The following is a 23,921-nucleotide window of genomic DNA, read 5'->3' as shown; positions in this document are numbered from 1 at the left end:
TACAAGTATAAGGTTAGAATTCTAAGACAAACAGTAGAGAGAGATCCAAACTGAAAAAATCAGAGTGTAAAACCACAATGCCCTGCAGCGCCCACACCCTGTGGTAATAACCTCTAGTGATAGGTTCTGGTGGGAAGCTACAGTTCCCACCACCCCAGGAGACGCCCTGAAGGCTAGCGAGCCACCTCTGAAGGGCTCACAAGACCACCTCCAGCTTCACATGCAGCCTTCAGATCAGAACACTTGGATTTTCCCCGGCTCTGTCCCCAGCTCCCAGGGCATTGGGCGTGTCCCTCTCCTTCTCTGGGACTCGGGATGTTTCTGTGCACACAAGGGAGGGGCCGGACTCCGACTTCTAGCAGTGTCTGAATCCAGGCAATAATGTAAAGGGGCCAAAGGCTTCCTCGTCAAGTGTCCCATCTGAGACAAGGCTCCAATAGCATGACTCAAGGGTCACTGAGCTTTGTCCATGTTTACAGGAACTTTAGCTGCATGTGAACAAGCGCGAGCTGCTTCCTGCTGTGGCCACAGCAGACCTCCTCCTGGGCAGACTCCATGCCGTCCCGCTGTGGACAGAAAGGCCAACTTACCAGTCGATGCCTTTGTGATAGTTGTGGCCATTAAAAAACTGGATCTCCTCAAAGGTCTCTGAGCTGGGGTAGTTGCTACTGAGGTCGGGGTGCATGCCCAGGAACAGGTAGAGGGCCGTGGTGCCTGCAGGGAGGGAAGACAGCTGAGACCCGGGCTCAGCCCCTAACACAGAGATGGAGTCTGAAACCTTGGGTTCTGGTGCTCACACTCCATTACTCACTAGGAGATACTGGAAAAGTCCCTTCCCTTCTCTAGGTTTAGTCTCCTCATCTCTACCGTGAAGGAACTATAACTTGGGATGGGCCAATACACGGCTTGCATTTGGGTACCCCCGACTCCTGCATCCACTGCAGACATCACTAGTCCATCACAGCATTCTTTACCGCTAAACAAGGACTTGGTTTCAGAATCCTTCTCACCACTGTACTCCAGCAGCCATGTCCAGCTGATTACTGTCTCCTCATAATCCCAGAACTACATGGTTTCTGCTGGTCCCTTCTGGCTCTGGCCCTCTGTCCTCTCTGGTGCTTGGGAAGAACTCAAGGAAAAGGGAGTTCCAGACTCTCCAGTCTGCTGATGTAAATTCTTGAAGAGCTAAGAAATCTGGCTCAGATGCCTCCTCTCTTGGTGCCCTTCCTTCACTCGTACTCCTTCCCCTGTTTGAAAGTACAGGACCTACCCTCTCCTTTAGAGAGTTCCTTCCTTTCCTATGTGTGAGTCTACAGTTAATATACTACAGTCATAGGTTCCAGAAGAGAAGGAGACTAGAGAGTTTGGTGATTAAGAGTGCAAGTCTTGGGGCCACAGAGACCAGGGTTCAACACCTGGACCTGCCATTTCCTAACTAAATGTGTTAGGGAAAGTCACTTAACTTCTCTGAGCCTTGAGTGTCTTGTCTGTAAAGTGGGAGCACCCATCCATGCCGTATAGTGTGCCTGACAAATACTTAGCAACCACATCACCACCTCCCGCTCCTGTCCCTCTGGCAGACATGACTAACTGATCACAGTGCTCTTTGCCCTGACCCAGTTTTGCCTGGCACTGCGCAAGCCTGCAGAGCAGCTGATCTGGGCTTCTCTGCTTTGATTCAGAGAAGCCCACGAGGACACAGGGAGAGCTCCCTGAGGCTGTAGTTCAGGACAGATAGGAGAATTCTTTGCCCAACCTCTACCCACTTCCCACCTCCACACTGATGGACAATGCATGTTCACTCCACCTTTACTCCCACTTCCTGGAAAAGAGGGGGCAGATTCCTGGGGTGTGGGACCAGGGCAAGGTGGTCCCCAGAATTCTGTGGCTGAGAGAGCCATCAGACTGGGGAGGCTGGTCAAGAGTAGAGAGACCTGCCTGTTTTCTGGGGGCCAATGATGAGGAGCTTTGGGAAGCGGTCACACGTCTTCTCCTTGGACCAGATGTCTTTATGGCGTTTGTCTTCGCAGGGATCCTAAAACAACAGTGGAAGGGATGTCAGGCGGGCCCAAGAACTCAGTGGATGGACTCTGGACTCTCACTGCACATGGACTTGTGGCTCTTACAGCCCTGAATCACAGGCCTAACTACACATGTCCTTATCACAGCCCCACCTTTGGGCACTGAGCTGCTGGTAGGCAGGGACCATTTCTGGTCAGTCTCATGCTCCCAGACAGCCTAGCAAAATGCTCGGCCAAGTGCCTGGCATGTAATAGGAGCTCATAAGCTCCTACTATTGAATTTAAAAGTTCAGCAAAGGGACAGCAAACTTTTCTATAAAGTTTAGAAAATCTTCTGAAATGTTTAGTAAATATTTTAGGCTTGAGGACCATCCAGTCTGTCACAAGCCACTCAACTCTACTGTTGCAGCTTGAAAGCACTCACAGACAGTATATACAAGAATAAGCCTGGCTGTGTTCCAATAAAACTTTATTTACAAAAACAGACCACAGGCCAGACTGGCTCACAAGTGGACCAGTGGACCCCTGGTCTGAATTATGAGAACATCAATTACAGCTTCTGCTTCTAGTTTCTGACAGCCCCAGGGGCAAACTTCCCCAAGAACTGTCCTCCAAACTCTCCAATCAGTCCCCTTTTCCCACGACTCAGAGCCTGGTGGAGTGAGAAGGGGACCTAAGAGCCTGAGTCTAACCAGGCCGGGCAGGTGCCTCCCACACTTCATTTACACCATGTTCACCTCCAGTTTTGTAATGCTGGTTTTTCAGAGGCTGCGTGTGTGTGCATGCACACAGGTCTGTGAGGGAGGTGTATACACACACGTGCATGAGAACAGGCAAGTGTGCCCACTGTGCCCACACTGGTGAGCAAGTGTGCACCTGAGTTTACACTCAAGAGAGAGCAAGAGGGCATGAGGGCCGAGACCTCGGTCCCGTGCCTGGAGCACATGCCTCTGAGTGGTGGGCCTTCCATCCCTGCAATGAGGCACCCAGGCCACCCGCCCCACCCACCTGCCAGAGCGGGTCCTTCTCCTCGGAGAAGATCTGGAAGTACTTCTGGGCCAGCTGCACCGGGGGCAGCGTCTGCAGCCGGAGGTTGGTCCAGGAGCGCAGGAAGCGCACCAGGTGCTTGAAGGTGTACAGGCCCAGACGGTCGTTCCCGTAGTTGGACAGGTGCGTCATGAAGATGCTGATCTGCTCCAGGGGAGGGGAGGGGTGAGGTGGGGCCGGCCAGCCTCTGAGCCCCCTTCATACCTTCATCCCCACTTCTGACCCTCTCTGGTCTTGCTTCAGCTTGCGGGGCTGCGCGAGAGCCGGTCCTAGGTTCGCTGGGGCGGTCAATAAAACTGCCGTGTGCCCTGGGCTAGGTGAATCCAGTGGGACTGACGCTGACTATGGCAGCCTTCTAGAGGGAAGCTGACCTGCACAGTCACGTGGGTGCTCTTTGGCCCTTTTTCTGGCAGGAAGGTGAGGGGGTGGCTCGGAAGGTAAGCAGTATTTGGTTATTCCATAAAGCTGAATACCGCCACCACTTGAGATCTGTCTAATACCATTATAGCATGGATGATTATTCCCACTTCACAGATAAGGAAAGAGAGGCCCAGAAAGCTCAGCTGGGTAGTTTAAAATACATAATACATGTGTTATATATATATGTTATATAGTTTAATGTATTCATAGTTTACTACATATATTAATATATAATATTTACATGCACACACAAAGACTGGAAAGAGAACACAGACAAAAATGTCAACAAAACTGTACTGAAGTGCAAGATTATAGAAAGGAGAAAAAAGACCGCTCAGATTCCCCACCAAGGTCAAGCAGCAGAGCGTGGACAGAGCCAGGGCTGGAGTGAGGGTTTCCCAACTCCCGGCGGCACACCTGCTCCGGCCCCTCCTCCCAGGTCTGGGTCCCAGAAGGCTGGCCTCAGCCACAGACCGGCTGCCTGCCAGGCAGCCTCTCCCTCGCCGCAGCCAAGGGCTACGGAGCACTCACGGGATTGAGAAGCACGGTGAGGAAGAGCTCGCCCCCGTTGATGATCTTGTCCAGCTCGCTGGAGCCACCAGGGTACTCGTTGTAGAAGATGGTGTGTGTGAAGAGGCCACAGGTTTGCCTCGGGAGGACCTGGGGGTGGGCAGGAGAGAGGAGCTCTGGCTTCTTCAGGCCTGGACGGTGGCAGGAGGGCCCTTCCTCAGGAGAATAGCCAGAGTGTCTCCTCAGAAGAGCAGCCTCTCTTCCCCAAAGACCTGCAGCCTCTGACATTCTCCCAAGTGAGCCCACGGGCCCTTGCCATTTCAAATGCGGAAATACTTCACATATTTCTCTACATGCTTTACACATGTAAAAACTTCACATATTACTCTGTATAAAATGAGTAGACTCCAAAGTAACAGAGACAGGTGAGCGAGAATGTTTCTGGAAACCTGGACTGTTTGCCTAGCGAGGGGTCCCCGCCCCTCTCCAGAGCGACTCCCCCAGGCACACTCTGTAACTCCTCCCGTGGCTTCAGAACCAGCCTTGCAGCACCCTTGGTCGTGCACTGGTTTAGCTGTTCGTTATGGGCTCCAGGAAGGCAGCGCACTCACCTGTCTCATCACCACCTCCTCCCCACGGTCAGTATGGACACCTGGTATCAAGGAGGTCAGTGGACAGACGGACAGACCATGAATCTGGCCTTCCCACGGCTGCCCATCTGGACCAATGACAACTCATTTTTCCAGTGGCTCAGGGCAAACACCTGAGTCATCCTTGACTTACCTCTCTCTCCCATGCTCAGTATTCAATTCATCAGCCTCTAACTTCTAAGTCCAGAATCTGATCACATCCCAGCATTGCTCCCGGGTCCAAGCCACCATCCCTCATCTAGAAGACGGCAGCAACCTCCTAACTGGCCTTCCTGCTCCCCAATTTGTCACCTACAGGCTCTGCAACTCACAGCAGCCAGAATGATGGAAATCCTTTTAAAATATGACTCAGATCATTACAGCACTCCACTCACAACCTTCCCATCACAGAATAAAACCTAAAGTCCACCCAGTGGCCTTATGTGGCCGTACACAATCTGGTCCATCAATCACTCCTCCGTCTCAAGTCCTACCACCTCCTCCCATCTCACTCCCCTCCGTGCAGCCATACTGGCCTCTTAGCTAGTCCTCAAACGCATTCAGCACAAGCCTGCCTCAGGGCCTTTGTACCTGTTTTCTCCTCCACGAATGCTCGTCCTCATACAGCAGCATGGCTCATTCCCAGGAAGGTGCTCCAGAACCATCTTGTGTAAGCGTCTCCTCTCCCCTACACTCCCTTTCTCCATTCCCTGCTTGGTTTTTCTCCATAGCACTTATCACCATCTGACTATTACATACTTTACACATTTATGAACGCACTGTCTCCTGCCACTAGAACATCGAGTCTACAATGGCAGGGACTTTTGTTGCTTTTGTGCATTTCAGTATTCCCAGTGCCCTGAAAAGGGACAGACACATCTTCTACACCAGCAAACCAATAAATGAGACAGAGGTCTATCTCAGGGCCTCAGCAGAAGCCCCTTTAAAGCAGCTCACCTATCACAAAAGCATAGTTCGCGAAAGGGGCCAACTGGCAGCCCTCCTTCCCTGGGATTGAGAGGCTCAGATGCCAGAGCAGGCAGCAGAAACTTGCCTGAACCCCTGAACCAGCTCCCCAGAGTCATGCTTCCCACTCCGGGCCGCACTCACCATGATGCCGTTGTGGATGAAGCCGCGGCGGTAGCGGGCGGGCTTCAGGTGGGGGTACTCCTCCGTGCTGGTCACGCGGATGCTCCACACCTGCTTCCAGGCCTCGTACAGCTGCACGTGCACAGGGTACACGCCCGAGTGGTGGGGTGCCACCGCGTACCCCATGTCTGTGGGAATGCCGTGCTCCTGGGGAGAGGAGGGCCAGGGCAGGGTGAGCACGGGGCTCCCTTCCCTCTGGGCCTTATTTCCCCTTTGTACAACAGGAGAGAGAAATCAGAGGCTAGAACGGCAGGGCAGTGGGGCTAAGTCCATGTGGGGACTGATGGGGAAGCTGAGGCTCGGGCAGGAAAGGGACACGTCCAGAGAGAGGGACTGGGCCGAGCCGGGACTCCACCTCTCTCTCAGCCCTGTGCTCACTTCCTCCAGCCCAGGAGTGAGCAACAAGGGCGGCGCCATTCCTGCCTCTCTGGGCCTCTAATTGGCTGGTGGGCCCAGGTTGAGCCAGCTCCCAGGCCTCATTCCCTCCTTGCTGGGCACCTCCTCCAGCTTTCCAGGGGCCCCCACTCCAGCCTGAGGATGAGAGCTTGGGCTCAGGAAACAAACAGGCCTGGGTTTAAGTCCCAGTCGGACCTCTTAGTAGCTGGTGTGGCCTCCCTGAGCTTCAGTTTCTTTTCTAAAATGAGGCTATCGAGACACCGGCCTCTTGGGGTCTCTGTGAGGCTTCAGTGACACAGTGGCTATAAAGATGTTAATAAAAAGCTGTCAGAGGGAAGTGCTAAAGCAGCAGGAGGCCAACAGTCCTGACCCCAGCCCAACCCCGAGCCCCCCAGTTCTGCCCTGTAGGGAATCTTACTCACGACAGCGAACTTCTTGTTCAGGGCCATCTGCTCGGCCAGCACGGACTGGTTGTGGAAGAGGTGGGGCTGCATGTGGCTCCACATGTGGGGGAACCACCAGAACTCCTTCACGTACGACAGCAGCAGGTCGTCCCCTGCGTCCTCAGCGTCGGTACCTGCAGCCCGAGCACAGGCAGCTCAGCCCAGCCCACCCGCCACACGGTCTGGGGATGGCGTGCACAGCCGCAGCCCACCCAAGAGCTGCTCAGAGCGGTTCCCTGAGCTACAGTGCAGAGCAGAGCCCCAGTCCACAGCTCTGGACTCCAGTCTCGAGTGTGACCTTGACTCAGCCGGTGATTTTGGCCAAGTCCTCCCAGGCCCTGGGCCCTCGGGGCCTGTCTGTGCAATGCACGGTTCGGAGGCAAAGATCCCAAGGCTTTCTTCCAACTCTGACTTGCCTACTCTGATCCTACTCCTGTTTTTCTACTGGGTCATTTGCCTTTTACTTAGTCACTTACAGAGCTCTTTGTATAGATACAAGATGTTTAACCCTTTTCTGTGTGTTTCACTACAACTACCTCTGACATGCTAAGGGTTAAGAATATTTAAAAAACACAGAGACAACCCAGTATCACTCTTATATGGCTTTAGGGCTATGCTGCAGACTTTCCCCCCCAAAATTGCAGACTAGTAGGGTTTTGCCTAGAATTCAAGAGAGGCTATCCACCCTGTGGCCCATGCAGAAGGCAGCTGGAGGGAACGCTCACCGCAGATGATGGCTCAGGGGTTGTTCCCTCCTGCCTAGTCCCAAAGGGCAGCATGTGAGGAACTTGGGAAAGCCCGCAAGAGGAAGGAAGGCATGAACCAGGCAACCCTCAGCCTTCAACCTAAACCCTTAAGACTAGAAAATAAACTCATGACAGTGCTCATCACCGGAGCGGCTACAATTATAGGGCATTTTCACTTTCTCTGCTGTATATTTCTACAGTGTTCTTAAAAGTCAACAAATTCCTTTTTAAAGCAGAAATAGTATAAATCATATTAAAAAGGGGAGGTGAGAGGCAGACAAGAGGGAGATGTCCACACCCACGACAGCAGAGCCTGAAGGCTGGGCACAGACGAACGGGAGCCATGGCCGTGTCATCGCTGTCCCCAAAGACTCTCTGTCCCAAACGCCCTCTGCCTGGGGCTATGACTGCTCTGAGGGCTGTTTGGCTCAGGGGGACCACAAGGGTCAAATGTGGCCCTAACGGGGCCCATCAGCCCACCTGCTGATGACCCCTTGGAACAACGCTCCAAGGGTCTGCGTGTTCAGGGCTCCTGGAAGTTGCTAGTTAGGGCAGATCCAGGCCCACTTACCTGTGTGGAAGAATTTCCCTGAGTAGCCCAGGTTGAAAGTGAAGTTTGGGATGTGTGTGCGTAGTTCATTCTGCGTATCAAACAGGGCCTAGGATGAGCAGAGGGAAGAGAGAGGGGTGAAGGGAAGCCAGGAGCCCCCGACGCCTTCCACTGAGGGCCCAGAAGGGTCCTGCTACTGCAGAACCAGCTACAAAGTTCGCAGGGCCCAGCAAAAAACGAAAATGCGGCACCCTTGCTCAAAAACTGTCAAAAGTGCCAAGAAGGCAATAGCAGAGCATTAAACCTTGTACAGCCCCTTTCCACACGTGGGGCCCTGTGTGACTGTACAGGTCCCAGACCCACGAAGCCAGCCCTGTGCCGCCACCTCCACCAGGTCTCTGGCAAGACAAGACTTAGACTCTAGCCTGGTTCTGCCATGTCCTTGAGAAAGCTCTGCAATGTCTCCAGGCCTCAGTTTCCCCAGGTGTGAAATGGAGATAATAAGAGCTCCCTCATGGGGCTCTTGGGAGGATTACATGAGATACCGCATGTAAAACAGCCTGGTATCTTGGTTAAGTGATGAAAAAATGGTTTCTGTGGTCACTGCCCCTGTGAGCCTCATGCCTTCATCTGTCCGACGTGGGAGACTTCTCCTCACTGGTGACTCCAAGGCTGATGTCAAAGGACATGACTTTTCCAAAGACGTACTGTGTGCCCAGCAATGCAGTGTTCCCGTGCAGGGCACACCCAGCGCTTTGCTAGTCAATGAAGGGATGTTGACACTTGTGAAACAAATGTACAGTTGTACTCTGGAGTCAGGACTGAAAAAAAATCCCTACCCAGCATGATGCACCAGACTGCTAGGAATCCTGCAAGCAGAGCTCGCTCTCAGAACACTCTGCAAACGAAAAGTCCTGGCCCTCCTGGGACCACCAGCGGCATCTTATCAAGGCCATGCACTACCTGATAGATATCGATGCTGGAGCTGTGTGACCTTGGGCAAGGTACTTCACCTCTCTGAGCTGTAGTGCCCTCCTCTGTAAAGTGGGACTTAAAACAATACCCACCTCACAGAGCTGCTGTGAGGATCAGATGAGGCCACACACAGAGGGGCTGAACACTCGCCAAGCCCTGAATAAGCACTGCTGTTGATATTATGTAAATGGCACCGTATGGCCTGTACTGTACAAGTTCGGGAGGTGACATTCATGTCTCTGAAAGAAAGGCTCCGCTGTAGCCAGTGCCTGGGATTAAAGAAGAAAAAAACAAAGAAAAAAACCCCAACTCTGCCCTGACTCACAAGGATGCTTAAGGCAAATGGGACCTGGCTGGCAAAACACTTTGCAGTCTGCACTGAGCTGAGCGCACGGAGGAGGATGTTTCTGTTGGTATTCTCCCACAGAAATGGCTCAAAACTCCTCTCGTTCTAAAAGTGGGGGAAATGAGGACCAAGAAGGGCTAACTCTGGGTTCACAGGAGACACAGTGGACCTGGCAGCCTGATTCCCTCATGGGGTCAACCCTGGACCAGTCTCAAGGACTCACCCTGGTCAGGCAGCAAGGACCTAGGTTACAGCAGGAGAGAGTAAGATTGGGCCACCAGAAGAAAGTCCTAAGTAGAAAACAGAGGACTCTCCTTTGCTAGAAGTAGGTCATGGCATCACAGGAAGCCTCAGAGCTAGAAAGCTCAACAGGAGTCATCTCAAAACTTTTTTCAACAGGGGAGCCCTTGAGGAAGTGAAATCTCAGGAGCAATCACACGGGGTAACGCAGGTCAGAGCAGCACTGTCCCGACTCAGAGGCAGAGCCCGGGGGCGGGGGCGCAGAGCCTGGCGTCTGCACATGCCCCTCACCCTAGCCATCCAGGCCCCTCCCATTCACCCCATCTTGTCATTTCACTGCTGAGGCTCAGACAGGGGAAGCAACTTGCCCAAGTCACCCGGTCAGTTAGGGTCAGACTGGGACTTGAGTCCAGGTCTTGACTCCCAGCACAGCGCCTGCTCCCCAACAGCATCTGCTCTGCTCCTCTCCTCTGGAGGTGTCAAGGGAAGCAGAGACTTCTCTCCTGACTGAGGCAGGAGGACAGCCCCCAGCCCCGAGACCAGGGCTTCCTTCCAGGCCCCACGGCCAATCCCAACAGCGATCTCAGGGCGGCAGAGCACACAGCACCCACAACCTGAGTCACTCGAGGGCCAAGCATTCCTCTCACAAGCCTATTTTTCAGTCCTCCTCCTAACATCAAAAAGAAGTCTTGGTTTGATGCTGATGTGTTTCTAACTCTTGCTAATCTCGTGGAAGAGAGGATAGGCGGTCAGCAGGCAGCGGTGCCCCTCTAGACTTTAATCCCCTGTTTTGTTTTCACTGGGTCTACTGTTATGGTTGCCCTCTGTTTATGGCAACTGATACCGATTTCCCCATTTACAGGAGTGATGTCGTTTCCTTTGCAAAATAACTTGGAGTAAAAGAGTGAGTAGATGAAAATCGTATTTTAAAGACTGCTTAATGGTCTTAATTTGCAGCCTTCTTTTTAATAGGGATAGATGTATAAAATTCTGTGGTTTGCAAAATGCTTTTAATACAGTTTAGTGTGGTAAACATTTTTTGAATTAAACACATGTTCCACTATCTACACAGACCTCAGTTAAACTGTGCCTTGTGTATGATTCAAGCTCCAATTCTTGTCTTACGAGTTTTGCAGGAGCTCTGGTACTGACATAGACATTTTTGAGAGTTAAAAATCCCAGCTAGATTAAAAGGCAGGTAAATGACTCTGCCCAGCTCCTATCTCTCCATAGTTATGCACTCCAGATGCAAAATTCCTCTATATTCAATATAATTTTAAGTGGCACTTGTTTCTAACAAGACAGTAAAACCAAGCAGCCAACGGAGGGGGACTAGCAGCACAGGGGAGGTGCGGACAGCAACGTCACGACAGGAACAGCGAGGTTTGAAGGCGGCGAGGCCCACCCGACTTGGCCTGGTGCCCCCGGCCATACCTTCACGTCCTCCACCTTCATGCGTGTGCCCTCCTTGCCCACAAAGATGTCATCGATGTCCACCAGGATGTAGCGGTCCAAAGGCAGCGAGAGGCGCTTGCCCGTGAGGAAGGCCACGGCGTCGACGAAGACGAGCTTGTGCAGCCAGAAGTTGAGGTTGTTGCCAAACAGCACGCGCTGGATGCCGTCGTGGAGGCCCAGGTCCTGGACCACGGTGGCGTGCAGCGCGGCGTGCAGGCCGGCGTCCGCACCCAGGTGCGGGATGGACTCGGACGTCCGCGTCTTGGCCAGCAGCACTGGCTCGTAGGTGGAATGGTTCGACTGGAACACGGTCCAGTCCTCGCCGGGCAGCACTCCCTTCTCCACCTCACTGGGCCGGGTCACGTAGAGCAGCGGGGACTTGGGGTTGATGCTGCAGTCCTTCAGGCCCAGGTTCGAGTGCAGGAACAAGGGGAAACCTTTGAGCTGCGCACTCAGCAGGCTGTTCTCATTGGCCTGCAGCCGGGTCGGGTGGGGCGGGGCAGGGAGGGGGAAGAGAGCCATGAGGTCTAGAACCCCAAGGGACCATGGGATCGTCTACAGTTCTAACATACTCACGGAGGGCTCATCACACTCCTGGCCCTGTGCTCACCCAGATCCGCCCGTCATGATGCTACACCAGCTAACACATCTGACGTGCTTACCAAAACCAGGAACCAGCTTGTGCACTTTACCTGAAGGAGTGTGGTAATCCTCACGGTGGCCCCGTGACGAAGGTGTGTGTCACTGCCATTCCCATTTTACAGATGAGGAGATTAGGCCCAGAAAGGCTAGGTAACTTGTCCAAAATCATACAGAGGAAGGTCTAGCAGTGGAGAACATGGACTCTGCCACCAGACTGCCTGGCTTTGGGCAAGTTTTGTAACTGCCCTGTGCCTCAGCTTCCCCAGCTAGAAAACGTGGCTAAGAGTGGTAAATCCCTCAAGGGGTGGTGGAGGAGGATGAGCGTTAACGGTGGCAAAGTGCTTAGCACAGGGCCAGCGGCATCAGCCTTGGGAGGCGGGTTCCTCTGTCATCCCACTTCACAGGCGAGGAAACCGAGGCTCGGAAGGCAGTGCTCCCCTCAGGCGCACAGTGGTCAGGAGGAGCCACACCTCACGGCCAGACAATCTGACCCCGGAGCCCACACACCTGACCATCAGGCTTTCCCATCTGGGGTTTCCAAGCTGCCTTTGCCACGCAGTCCTTTCCGCTGGAGAAATCTTAGGCAGATGCTCATGGAGAAGAGATCAAAGAGGAAGGGTCTACTAGGGGTGCAGGAGCAGACACTCCACCCCACAGCACTCCCAACCTCCCATATGCCCGTAGCACTCCCCACAGGAGTCCAGCTCCCCGCACATCCCTCTGCTCCCAGGGCCCTCCACTGCCAGCTCCCTGGGGATCTGCAGATAGTACCAAGAACCTCCCTTTCGCCTCTTCCCTAGACTCACAGCCCCTGCTCCTTCATGCCGTCCCTCAGCCTCCCAGCCACCTGCCTCAGAATATGGTATAATTTGGCCTTTTCCCTATGCCAGCTCCTTTCAGTCTTCCAAGCCTGACAAACACCTGCTCATCCTTCAAAACCCAAAGCATATAACCTCGTCTCTTCACTGGTCTCCCTGGGATCAAATTAAAGCCTCAGCTGCAGCACTTCCCATTTTGGCTGCTGCACTATCTGTTTAGGGTCTCCCCACCCACCAAGCTGTGCCCTCTTAAGGGCAGGGGCTACATCATTTCCACCTTGGATCCGTGGTGCCAGCACAGGCTTGACACCCAGTGGGAGCAAACACATATCTGATGAGTAACTAGATTTTTTAAAAGAAAGAGGAATAGACAGATCCCTAGTTCCTGGCAAGTGACAGTTGTTCATTGTGGGTTTTATTTGTTCATTCCACAACTACTCACTGTGCCAGGCACTGTGTTAAGTTTCCAGTGAGGAAAAGAGACATGGCTCCTGCCTTTATGAACCTTAAAGGTGAGCAGGGAAGAGAGAGAGCAATCAAAACTGCAGAAATACACAAAAAACTTCAATGTGGCACATGCTACATGGAAGAGGTTCATAGTTCTAGAAGAGTAGATAAGTGGGCACAGTCAGTTGGCTCACGAGAGGCTTCCTGGAGAAAGGGACTTTTGAACAAAGATGTGAGCAATGAGTAAGCATCAACTGTGGGAGAGGTGGGAGCCAAGCTGCAAGGTAGGAGCAAGTGCAAAGGCCCCGAGGTTGGAAAGGGCTCAGTACAGTCAAGGAATAGCAAGAGGCCAGCAGAGTGATCAAGAGGAAGAAGAGGGGATGAGACAGAAAGGTCAGCTGGGGGCAGACCTGCAGGACCCAAGAGGCTTGAAGTGGTAGTGGGAAGCCATCAAAGACTCCATCAAAAGGTTCTGAACAGAGGGATGACAGGTTCCAATCTGCATTTTAAAAAGATCCATCTGGCTGCTGTGTGGAGAATGAGCGGAGTGGGACAAAGCAAGAGCAGACAAAAGGCATGGAAAGAGGTTGGAGACTGAGGCAGGCTGGTGCACAGGGCCACCCTAGGGAGCTGGCCAGGTGAGCGCTGAACAAGGACACTCCACTGAGGGCTGAGCTCTGTGCCCCAAGTGGAGATGCATCTGCTCAAAGGGTGCCTTTTACTAGTAACCTCCACCCAGAAGTGCTTTTTTCTAATTCCCACGAAGGCCCTGCAGGGCCCTGGCCTTGTAAACCGAGATAAGGGGCCTACATTTGACTCTCCACACACCAGGAATAACTGCCAACTCCCCACCCTCTCCTGAGTCAGCCTCTGGCATTGAGAGCCCCATCCTGAGAGGCCTCCTCCCCCAGCTCCAGGCTCCCCATGACCCCTAAGCCAGCCCTGGGGACAAAGGCAGTGAGGGCCAGTGACATTTCAGGCCCTGTCCGTCACCTGCTGTGGCCTGGGAGGCCACACTGGACCACAGGCACCGGGGGATCCCATTTCAAAGCCCCGATCCTGAGCTGACTGCCAGGCACTGGCAGCTCTGCCAGCTGCCCAGCTGGGAGATGTCAAGGAGGGGAGAAAGCCAAGTTGCTGACTGTCCACCCCAGTCTGCAGTGAAAGGAACCAGCTGGGGAAGAGAATGGAGAGGAAGCCCGAGCATCGCAGAGACTGACCTCTGCTGCAGGCCTCGCCCCACGGGAGGGGAATCTCTTAGCACTGGGGACCCACTGAGGAGACACCGAATCTTCCAGTGGGGTCATCAGGCAGAGGAAGGAAGGGTCCTGGCCTGGGAATGGGGAGCCTAGTACAGATTTAGGTAGTAACTAGCTGGACGATCTTGAAAACCTTGGGGCTCCCAAGGTGTTTCGTCTCTGGACCTCAGGTCCCCCATCCATCACTTTGCTCTGACATGCTCACTTGCGGTTGGGTTCGAAGGGATGACCGTGGTTGCTGAATCTTGGCTCTGACTGTGTCAAGTCTACACAGTCATGTACTTTTTGAGCATCAATTCCTTACCTGAAATTAAAATGCTCACTTCACAGAGGAGCTAGCTGTGAGAATTACATACGATAGAGTCTGCAAAGCAATGAGTTCAGGGTCTGGCATGTAGTGAGTGTTGCCCTCTCCCAGGGTGTGCTCAGCCCCAGGGTACCTGGAGCTGCAAGGCTGAGCCAGGAAACAGGGCTGCCAATGAAGACCCGATCCCACCCTCAAGGACCTCAGGGGCACGTGCTGGCCAGAGCCACAAGACAGATAAAGTGCTACCATCAGCTGAGTTTGCTAAAGCAAGATGACAAGGCATGCCGGCTGCCGATTATTGGGTGGCTCTGGGTACCGGGCACTGTACTAGTGCTTCCCACCCACTGTCCTGTTTTATCTTCAACACAGCCTGGTAGGGCAGCTGCAGTGACTGGACCCACTTTACAGATGGGCTGAACAACCCTGCCCAAGGCCACTCTGTCTATAACTGACAGAAAGAGTTGAACCAGGTTCTGGACTTTTCAGTCCCTGCTCTTGCACTGACCTGGGAATCCAGTGCCAATGGGCACTGGAAAGTAAATCTCCAGATCCCTGGAGTCCCAGGCCCGAGGCACAGCAATGAAGCAGGCTGTGCAGAAGAGCTGAAAGATGCAGCTTGACCACCAGAGGGCTCCCGTTAGAGAAGAAAGTCAGAGGCCCCAGATGGAACCAAGGAGGGGTCTTGTCTTACACACTAGGGCAGGAAAAGCATGAAGACCTGGAGTTGCCACGGACCCCACAGTGAGACTCTGAGCACATCCCTGCCCCCAGGGTTAGGAATAAAGCCTCTGGAGCCAAACTGCCTGGGTTCAAATCCTAGATCTGTGCTCATCAGAGGTGTGAGTGTGGGCACATTTCTTCACCCCTCTTTGCCTCAGTTTCCTTCTCTCTTAAATCAGGACGACATGTACCTGGCTTGGAGGATGGTTTGTGAGTGTTAAATGTGTTAATTCACATAAAGTATGTAGGAGTGCACGGCGCTGGGTGACCACTCAGTGAGTGTCAGCCATTGTGATGTTCTTCAGGCCTGGGACTCTGGATCACACCTAATGAAGTTCACGGCAGGAAAGGGAACAGAGTCCAGAAGCAAAGGCAAAACAGACAATGAAGCTGTCTGACACTGTCACTGCTCAGCCATAAACCAGGCCAGCGCTTCCCAGACGGTGAGCCGTGAAATAAAGGGTTGTGTCATCAAGCCAGCTGGGGAACAAATCTCACCAGGTTGCTCTACTGCAGGACTTCTAAGGGCCTTCAATTTCTTGGCCCACAAAACCTTTATTAATGGCAGAGCATCCTGCTCCATTAGTGTATGAAAGAACACGCTGTGAGAAACCCTCCACTAGACCAGGCTCCTCCCAGCACAGAGCACAGTGCCAGGGAGCAGCAGTGCCAACAATGCCTGGGGCTGAACGGGCAGCTGTCAGTGGACATGGGCCACTTCTGATCCATCTCCTGCTCCTCTCCACTCAGGCCAAGCAAGAGCCAGCCTCAGGACCTGTGCATTTACTGTCCCCTCTGCCTGGAAGGCCCTTCACACAGAGCCACAGGCTACTCTAACTTCCTTCCGGTCACTTTATCAAAGATGACTTTCCAGGCCATTTTATCAAAACCAGCACCAGCTGCCCATACCTATCACCCATGTGCCCTTCCCAGCTTTTTTTTTTTGTACTAATCACCACCTGCCACATGGTATGTTTATTTGTTCACTGTCTAGTCCCCCACCCCACCCACTGCGTTGAAAGGTCAGCTGCGTGACAGCAGGGACTTGGCACACTTTGATCACCACTGTGTCCCCAGTGCCTAGCAGAGGACCTGGAACACAGTAAGCGCTCGGTAAATATTTGCTGAATGAAGAAACAAACACCCCTGAGCATCCAACTAGAGTCCCAACCACCCACCTTGCAGGTCAGAGTTCTCTAGCCAGACCCTCGGGATCCCCCATCCAGCTGTTCCCAACCTCCTCCCCAAGGACAGCTTCTCCATGACACTTTCAGCAAGGACTATGTGCCCGCAGTCGCTCTGGGTGCCCCACGGAGCCCAGAGCAGCTCACCTGCCCACTGGGATTTCTTTCTCCTCTTTCTTCCACTGCAAAATGGCTCTGGTTTGAGAGGTGCATAAACTCCACACACCCCTCCACAGCCAAGAGGAAAGAGCGTAGGAGACAGAGCCCCAGATGCCTAAGTCTGGGCTCAGATCCTGGCTCTCCTGCTTAACAGGCTGCACAGCCTCAGATACATCACTTCATCTTCCTGAGCCTTGGTTTACCCATCTGCAAAATGGGGACACATCCCATCCCTTGGGAGGACTGCCATGACAGGCTTCGAGGCACCCAGCAGAGCACAGGCTCTCCTCCTTTGCACCCATCCCAGGGGCCTCTCTTAGGCACGTGCCTGCTGTGTGCCAGGTCCGATGCACAGCAAGCAATGCCTGTCTTGTGCTCCTCATAAAAGCTAATACTTAAAAAGCACCTACTACTTGAAACAAAAATTTAATTTAAAAAATAAAATTAAAAGCACCTACTAGGCACTGTGTGCTCCAAGTGCCTTCTCTCTACTCACACCTGCACTCCCTCACCCTTCAGACACCCTAGGAGGAGGTGCCACTATTGTACCCATTTTACAGGGGAGAGAAGTCAAGCACTCAGCTAGCCACTGTGAGCATGGGATTCAGACTCAGCTGGGGCTCTCAGCTGCTGGGAGACCCCTCCCCGTTACCTTGAAGAAGCCGATGATGCCCACGCCGTAGGCCACGCAGTACTTGTCCAGCAGCTCCCGGTTCCAGGCGTCCAGGTTGACGTACTTGAGGACGTTCTCATAGATGATGAGGGCGAAGCGGCCGCGGCCTTTGTCAGTGAGCGTCGGCATGTCGCCCTTGCCGGGTGCAATCTCTGTGCGGTACTTGAAGCGGCTGGACTCTAGGATGGCCACCACATCCTGGCCCAGCTGGGAGTACAGGCTCTCCACGAACACCAGCACCAATGGGTCCGTGCGTGAGGGGGTGGCCGCCTGTATGGGCTTGAGCGGCAGCAGGCGGCTGGGGGCCACAGGCGGCGGGTCCCCGCAGTCAGGCTCGGGGGCATCTGCCGAGGGCTCCAGGCCCCGCTTCCAGCCATATAGGTAGTAGGCCGAGACAAAAACGCTGAACAGGCAGAAGATGAACAGCAGGAAAAGGACAGCCTGCGGGGACACGTGCCGACACAGCCTGCGGAGGCGTGCCAGGGCGGGCATCCTGGCCCCGGAGACCTCGGCCACCAGAGGCCCTGCCTGCCCTGGCCACCCCAGGGCCCCACGCAGGAGGAGACACCCGAGTCGTCCACTGACCAACAAATTCACAGAGACTCAGCAAGCAAGGTCCGCAGTGGGCAGCGGGAGAGGAGGATCCGGGCCCGGCCCTTCCTCCCAGCCAGGGGCGCAGTCCGCGGCTGGTTGCGCTCCTTCCTTCCTCCGCGCCCCTTTATGTCACCATGGCAAACCCCCACGTGGTCCTGTGCACAGCAGAAGTGCCCCAGGGCGTCAGGGCCTCCTGGGGGGGCTGGGTAGTGGGCCGAAGGACACTGGGCAGGCCCGGGGGTGCCGCATGCCGCTCGCTCGGTGGGGCCCCTGGGGCCCAGGCTGCAGAGAGAAGAGGAAAGTCAGAAGGAAGTCAGTGTGGGCTCCGGGGGTCGGGTGACTGTGGACACACAGGGCCTGGCTGAGGTGGGCCCAAGTTCAACTACTGCTGCCCAACCTGGGTACACGATCGGGGGCAAGCTCCTTAATCTCTCTGAGCCCCAGTCTCCCCATTTGTTGACAACAGTACCCACCTCACAGGAGGCCAGAGGATTAAGTCCAGTGATGTGTGTAAATCACGCAGGGCAGTACCTAGCATGGGGTGCCAACAGCGGTAGTTGCTCTTAATTATCAGTCTCAGACGAAACCAAGAAAACTCCAGAAACAGGAAAGACAAAGTGAGACAAGAAACGCTTGCAAGGCTTGGGAGCTAGAAGCAGAATTCTAAATCATGACTGAACACCACGTCCTCACCGTCTTCCCCTCACTTACTGCAGTGCTTCCTCACCCGTCTCTCTCTCTGAACGGGCCCAGCAGCCCCATCTGACTGATGAAAAGAGAGAGGCCCTGCGAGTATTCGACTCTGGGCTGGGAGGCATCAGCGGCGTGGCTGTGCTGGAAGGCCCCTCTCAAGCATCAGGGATCTCACCTGTGAAATCACCACCCCCGCAGCACAGGGCGAGAGATACCTGAGTAAACCTGTCCCAGGAGCTTGGTACAAGCAACACTTAAGAAATGGCAGCTGTCTCTAATTGCCCCGAATGCAACACGCATCTCTCAGCCTCAGCACATGCCCACAGCTGCACACGCCAGCCCGGACAGCAGGTGACTGAACCCCCTGCCTTGAGGATCCCGAACTTGCCGAGGGACCTGAGGTGAGGGGAAGCACCACCCTGAGTGAGCCTCTGCCCACCCAGGCAACCAAAACTCGGCATTCCCGCCTCCCCTTGGGCGGATTCCCCAGCCCAGGGCACTCCACCTGTACCGGTCTCACTTAAACACGAGTGGAAGCAGCTGCTGAAAGCTGGCAGGCGCACTCCCCGTGGAGGATGGGTGTTGGGGACAAGGTCAGAAGGTGTGAGGGCCCGGGCTGGCACAGCCAGGGATGGACTGTGAGCCTCAGACCCAGGTTGGGGGTAAAGATCTTCAAAATCCCTCCCAGACCCAACACTGTACAGTGTGCTCAGCATGGGCACAGTATAGAGACCCAACAACCATACTTCTAGGAACTTATCCTAGAGGTAATAATTGCAGAAGTGTGTAAAGATTTCCCCACAAGAATACGAATCCCAGTGCTGTTTATAGTAGCAAAGGATGTTGTTTATAATAGCAAATGCCCAACAATAGGGGACTGTCTTTAGCAATTATAATGCAAGCATGTGATGGAATCCCAGGCAGCCATTTACAATATGCTGAAGGAGGACATTGACTGACATAGAAGTATAATTACCACATATATTGTTAAAGTGGAAAACATTTATAAAACAGTACGCATGGTCCTATTTTTGTTAAAAATGTTCTGCATAAGGCAGAAACCGGTACTAAATCCAAAAAACAAACAAACAAACAAAAAAAGTTAACAATTATCTCTGAGTGATTTTTATTTTCCTCTTTTTGTCTCCTAAGTTTTCTACAATAATCATTATTTTTGTGAATATAAGAAAACAAATGTTTTTTAAAGAAGTGCTCAGAAACAAAAGGCATGGGTGTGAACTGAGGACACATCTTAGACATCAGGTCTGCTCCCACTTTTGCCATGACATGCCATGTGACCCGGGATATGCCTGCTGCTTTCTGGGCTTCCTGCCTGTGAGAGAGGGGCCTCATGATGATGTCTGGTGGCTGTACAACCTCTGACATGCTGTAACATTCCACAAAAGTCCCTACTATGTGCCAGCACCACGGGAAACCCGAGGCAGCCAAGAAAACTGGCATCTACAATGCAGTGTGACAGTGGGGGAAGGGAGGGTATTTGAGAGAAGTGGGGCACTTAACCCCCTTGGAAGAAGAAGGGGGAGGACCAAGGAAGGCTTCCTGGAGGAAGTGGAACCTGAACTTACCAGAAGGCGAAGTAAGGGTTGAGTAGGGGTAGGAAGAGAAAGGGGCACATACCACAGCTTGGAGATAAGGGACAGGGCAGAGCTTTCCAGGGAGTCCCTGTAATTCCAGCTGAGAGCAGGGCAAGAAGAGGCAAGCTTCCTGGGCGGAGCCAGGAGAGCTGGGGTGACTGGTTCTGTTTATTCCCAGGGTGCACCCAGTGTCCCCTTTCCCACTGATAAGGACAGCCCTCTGCCCTGCAGGCACAGTGAGCCCCACCCCTTGGCCCGGGAGCCAGGACAGGAGCACAGTGGGCGGGAAGGCAGAGCTGCCCTGAAGGTGCCCTGCCTGCTGTCAATGCATGGGGTGGCACCTGCCCACTCGGGCCACCCAATCCCACTTCCTCTGCAGGCCTGGGCTCTGTGGTCACTGGCCTTCAGTCTATTGCATTAATGGCCTTTCAGCTTGTGTGCTAATGATGCAACCAGCAGAGTCTCAGGCACCTACGGGTCACAGACGCCTGTGGGAATCTGACAACATTTTCCCGTTAAAAATATGCACATATGCTGCAAAATGCTGTGCCCTCAACCCCATCTGTGGCCCTAAAGCCCTAGGCTAATACAGCCTAACAGTTACCTGTGCAGACTAGAGCCAGGCAGCTTCATTCAAACCCAAGCTCCACCACTCAGTAACTGGGTAATCTTGAGCAAGTTATCTAACTTCTCAGGGCCCCGAGTTTCCTAATCTGCAAAATAGGAAAATCTGACATACTTCCCATAAATGAGTGGATACTTCGGAAGTACTCAGAAGCACGCTGGGCATGCAGTGCTGAGTAAGGATCAACCGCTGCTGTCATCCATTCCAGTTGCTTATTTAATGTACTTACAATGTGGGTAACAACTGAGCCCACAAAGCACAGCCAAGCTCTGTGCGCTCTCTCTCAAGTCTCTAACAGCCGTTGGAATCCAAATCCCCATTTTCAGAAGCCATGTCTTGCCTGGGAGCTGGATGGATGGGCAGGGTCCAGACAGAGGCCAGGAGACTAGAAGAGGCCATGCAGAGCCCAGGTCCAAGAGAGGGTGAAGTAGGAGAGAGGGCCGCAGTCCCCAGAGAAGGCCGAATACCTGGCAAAATGCTGGCCACCGGCGGGCTGGCAACAGGGGCCTCCAGCACTGCCCTACTGCAACCCCTCAAAGGCCTGGCACTAGCCATTCAAGACCCTCGACGCCCTTCCTGCACCTCTGTGTTTCAAGGGATGGCAAACTGGGGGGCTTCTAACCCCCTTGGAGCCCCACCCAGGCCTCAAGGACAGCTGGGGGCTGAGGCCTCAATACCTCTCTACCGCCCTGGGCCTTACCAACATCACCAGATGTTTTCGTAAACCCCAGCCTCGCCCAACGAGTCACCAATCTTGGTCATGCATCTAGGCCTTTGCTAATGAAGTTCCCATTGCTTGGAATGCCTCCCCCTACCCCATGGGACACTTACTCATCCTTCAAGACCCCAGTTCCAATGTCATCACCTCTCTGAAGTCATCTCCACCCACCACCCTCTACACTGCTTGCATGTCCCATTCTTCAGGCTCCCGCCTCATCCCCACTCCACAGCATGGAAGCTGAAAACCAGGACCCTCAAGCCAAAATAGGACACAGATGTGGGTTCTTTGACAGCATTCTAAAAAATCTGAAATCAATTGCAACATTTTAAAATCAGGAGATATCAAAACTGAAAGTCAGAACTTCCAACTTCCTTAAAAAGAGCACATTCTAGTAACACTAGGCACGCATCCCGACTGGCCACCACCAGCTGAGGCACTTACGGCACCAGCCTCTGACAGGCTAATACGGCGTCACAGCCAACCTCCCTTTCCCATTTGGCATCCTGCCCAGCAGCCCCTGGACACACCCGAGTAATCCATGCAGCGCAGACTTGGAGTTTCTCCACACAGCTCCGTACTCTGGAGCCTGCAGATTGCAGGGCAGGACTTACTGACCTGTGCATACGCAGGATCTGCCTGGTACATGACACCTGGCACACACAGGCCCTCTACATGTACAATTTCCTTTCTTCCCCTTCCCCACATGCCTGGGTGCCCCAAAGGGCAGGGACAAGTCTAAGTCATCATGGAAGCTCCCACAACTTTCCCCAGCATAGGGCCTTACTGAGAACTCAGGATATGAATGAATGAGCTGTTATTATTCCCAATTCACAGATAAGGAGACTGAGGCTGCAAAGTGAAGTGACTTTCATTCCTCCATGAGTTTCTATAATAAAAATAACAATACTATTATAATTATTATCATTGTTATTTTTACTGCACTTACCACGAACCTGGCACCGTGTTAAGCACTTTTTCATACTTTATCTCAATTAATTCTTACAACTAATACTGTTTTATTCACATTTACAGTTGAGGAAAATGAGGGGAGGTGGTGTAGAACTCAGTGGGTTCAATCCCCAGTGCCTCCACTAAGGAGGAAAAAAAAACAGAATATAGTTGAGAAAAATGAGGCTCAGAAAGGTTAAGTCACTTGCCTAAAATCACACAGCTAGTCAATGGCAGAGCTGAAATTTGAACCCAGACCCCATGAGATGGCAATGGCTCTAGAGCCTACAGGGGAATCTTGACAGGGATGGAGGAGAGCACCAGGGAGCCTCAGCTATCATGGCCTCCATCCCTCAGCCAGGTTCCCACTATGCTCTCCCAGCCCTAGGCCTAGCTTTCCCTGCCACGGTGCTGGGGATAATGAATGAGATGCTCTGGTCGTCATGGAGATACCATGGCAACGCTGCACTTCCGGGAAATACCACGGTAACTGTGGCCACTGTTCTGGAGGTGAAAGTCACTCCCTACCCCACCCCCCACTCCAAAATGCTCTGGTGCCCCCACAATCCTCTCTTCAGAGAGGAAGGAGGCAGCGGTATAAGGGACTTCTCAGGGACCAAACTGTCTAGAAAGCAGGACTGGAGAGGGGTCCAGCTCTGCCGTGGGTGGACAGGTGGGCTCCAGGAGTGACACCAAGAGCTCCCTGTGCCTTTCGTGATGAAGAGCACCTAACCACCTGACTCCCAGGTACTTGCTGCCTACAAAGTGCAGCAGGCCTCCTGCGAAGGGCTGTGCGCATCGTGCCGCTTCACTCCAACCACCTGAGGGGCAGCAAAGCAGTGGCTGCTAGCACCTCTGTTAAAGGCTCAAACTGGAGCCAGCCTGCCTGGGCTTAAATCTTGCCTCCATTATTTACGAGCCTTGTGACCTTTGTGCCAATCTCTCAATCCCTCTGAGCCTCAGTTTCCCCAAGTGTAAAACAGGGCGAAACTAATCTATTTCGCAGGGCTGCTGCCAAGATTGAGAGATGCTGTGTGTAAAACTGCTCAGTGCCCGGGACACAGTGATCTAGGCTAACAAAATGATTATTCGTTTAATGAATCTGGAAACTGAGGCTCAGGAAGGTACTGGCCCAAGGCTACATATCAAATTAACAGTGGGTCCAGAAAGAGGAAGAGAGGTCAGATCTGGGAGCACACTGGAGGTCAGAAACAAACAGATGATCCACTCCCTGTACTTACTGAACACCGCTAGGTACCAAGCATAGCACTGGGCACTGAAGATGCAGGCCTCTGGGCTCCAAGGTTTGATGTGTCTGCTGTGATGATGCCTCGGGGTGAATGACGGCAGGGCCCCGCATGCTCACCCAGCCCAGATTTCATTTCCTGCCTGGGTTGCTCGGGACCATGCCCCCTACTTCCTCCATACTCACATGCACACGAAAGCACAGGTAAACTCACATGGTGCTGATATGTTCAAATGCTGGCATCACAGGCATCTGGGCCACAGGCACACGTAAGGAGCAGGGAGCTGAGAGGAGGTGCAGGAAGAGCCCTGCAAGCAGGCTCAACAGTATGTGAATGAGCACCCGGCTTGGGGGAGGAAAAGT

General features: G+C 53.4%; 1 protein-coding gene across 9 annotated transcripts in view; it reads right to left on the bottom strand.

Moving 5' to 3' along the window:
- Positions 1-23,921, bottom strand: part of LOC105074301 (N-deacetylase and N-sulfotransferase 1) — a 153,042-nt gene that overhangs the window by 107,029 nt on the left and 22,092 nt on the right. For 7 of the 9 annotated variants that reach the window (XM_074360938.1, XM_074360930.1, XM_074360932.1 and 4 more), the window contains 9 exons: positions 17,116-18,012; positions 10,907-11,401; positions 7,933-8,020; positions 6,595-6,749; positions 5,738-5,923; positions 4,020-4,148; positions 3,030-3,212; positions 1,939-2,035; positions 591-714 (listed from right to left, as the gene is read on the bottom strand). In XM_074360938.1, coding sequence (XP_074217039.1) covers positions 591-714; positions 1,939-2,035; positions 3,030-3,212; positions 4,020-4,148; positions 5,738-5,923; positions 6,595-6,749; positions 7,933-8,020; positions 10,907-11,401; positions 17,116-17,628 — 1,970 coding nt within the window. In that variant the 5' untranslated portion in view covers positions 17,629-18,012. Of the gene's footprint in view, positions 1-590; positions 715-1,938; positions 2,036-3,029; positions 3,213-4,019; positions 4,149-5,737; positions 5,924-6,590; positions 6,750-7,932; positions 8,021-10,906; positions 11,402-17,115; positions 18,013-18,203; positions 18,226-23,921 lie in introns of those variants that run through there. The other 2 variants (XM_074360933.1, XM_074360936.1) reach the window with 2 other exon arrangements.

This window comes from Camelus bactrianus, chromosome 3 (assembly GCF_048773025.1).
Source record: "Camelus bactrianus isolate YW-2024 breed Bactrian camel chromosome 3, ASM4877302v1, whole genome shotgun sequence".
NCBI classification, from domain to species: Eukaryota; Metazoa; Chordata; class Mammalia; order Artiodactyla; family Camelidae; genus Camelus; species Camelus bactrianus.
This window is presented reverse-complemented; position numbering and strand designations above follow the sequence as displayed.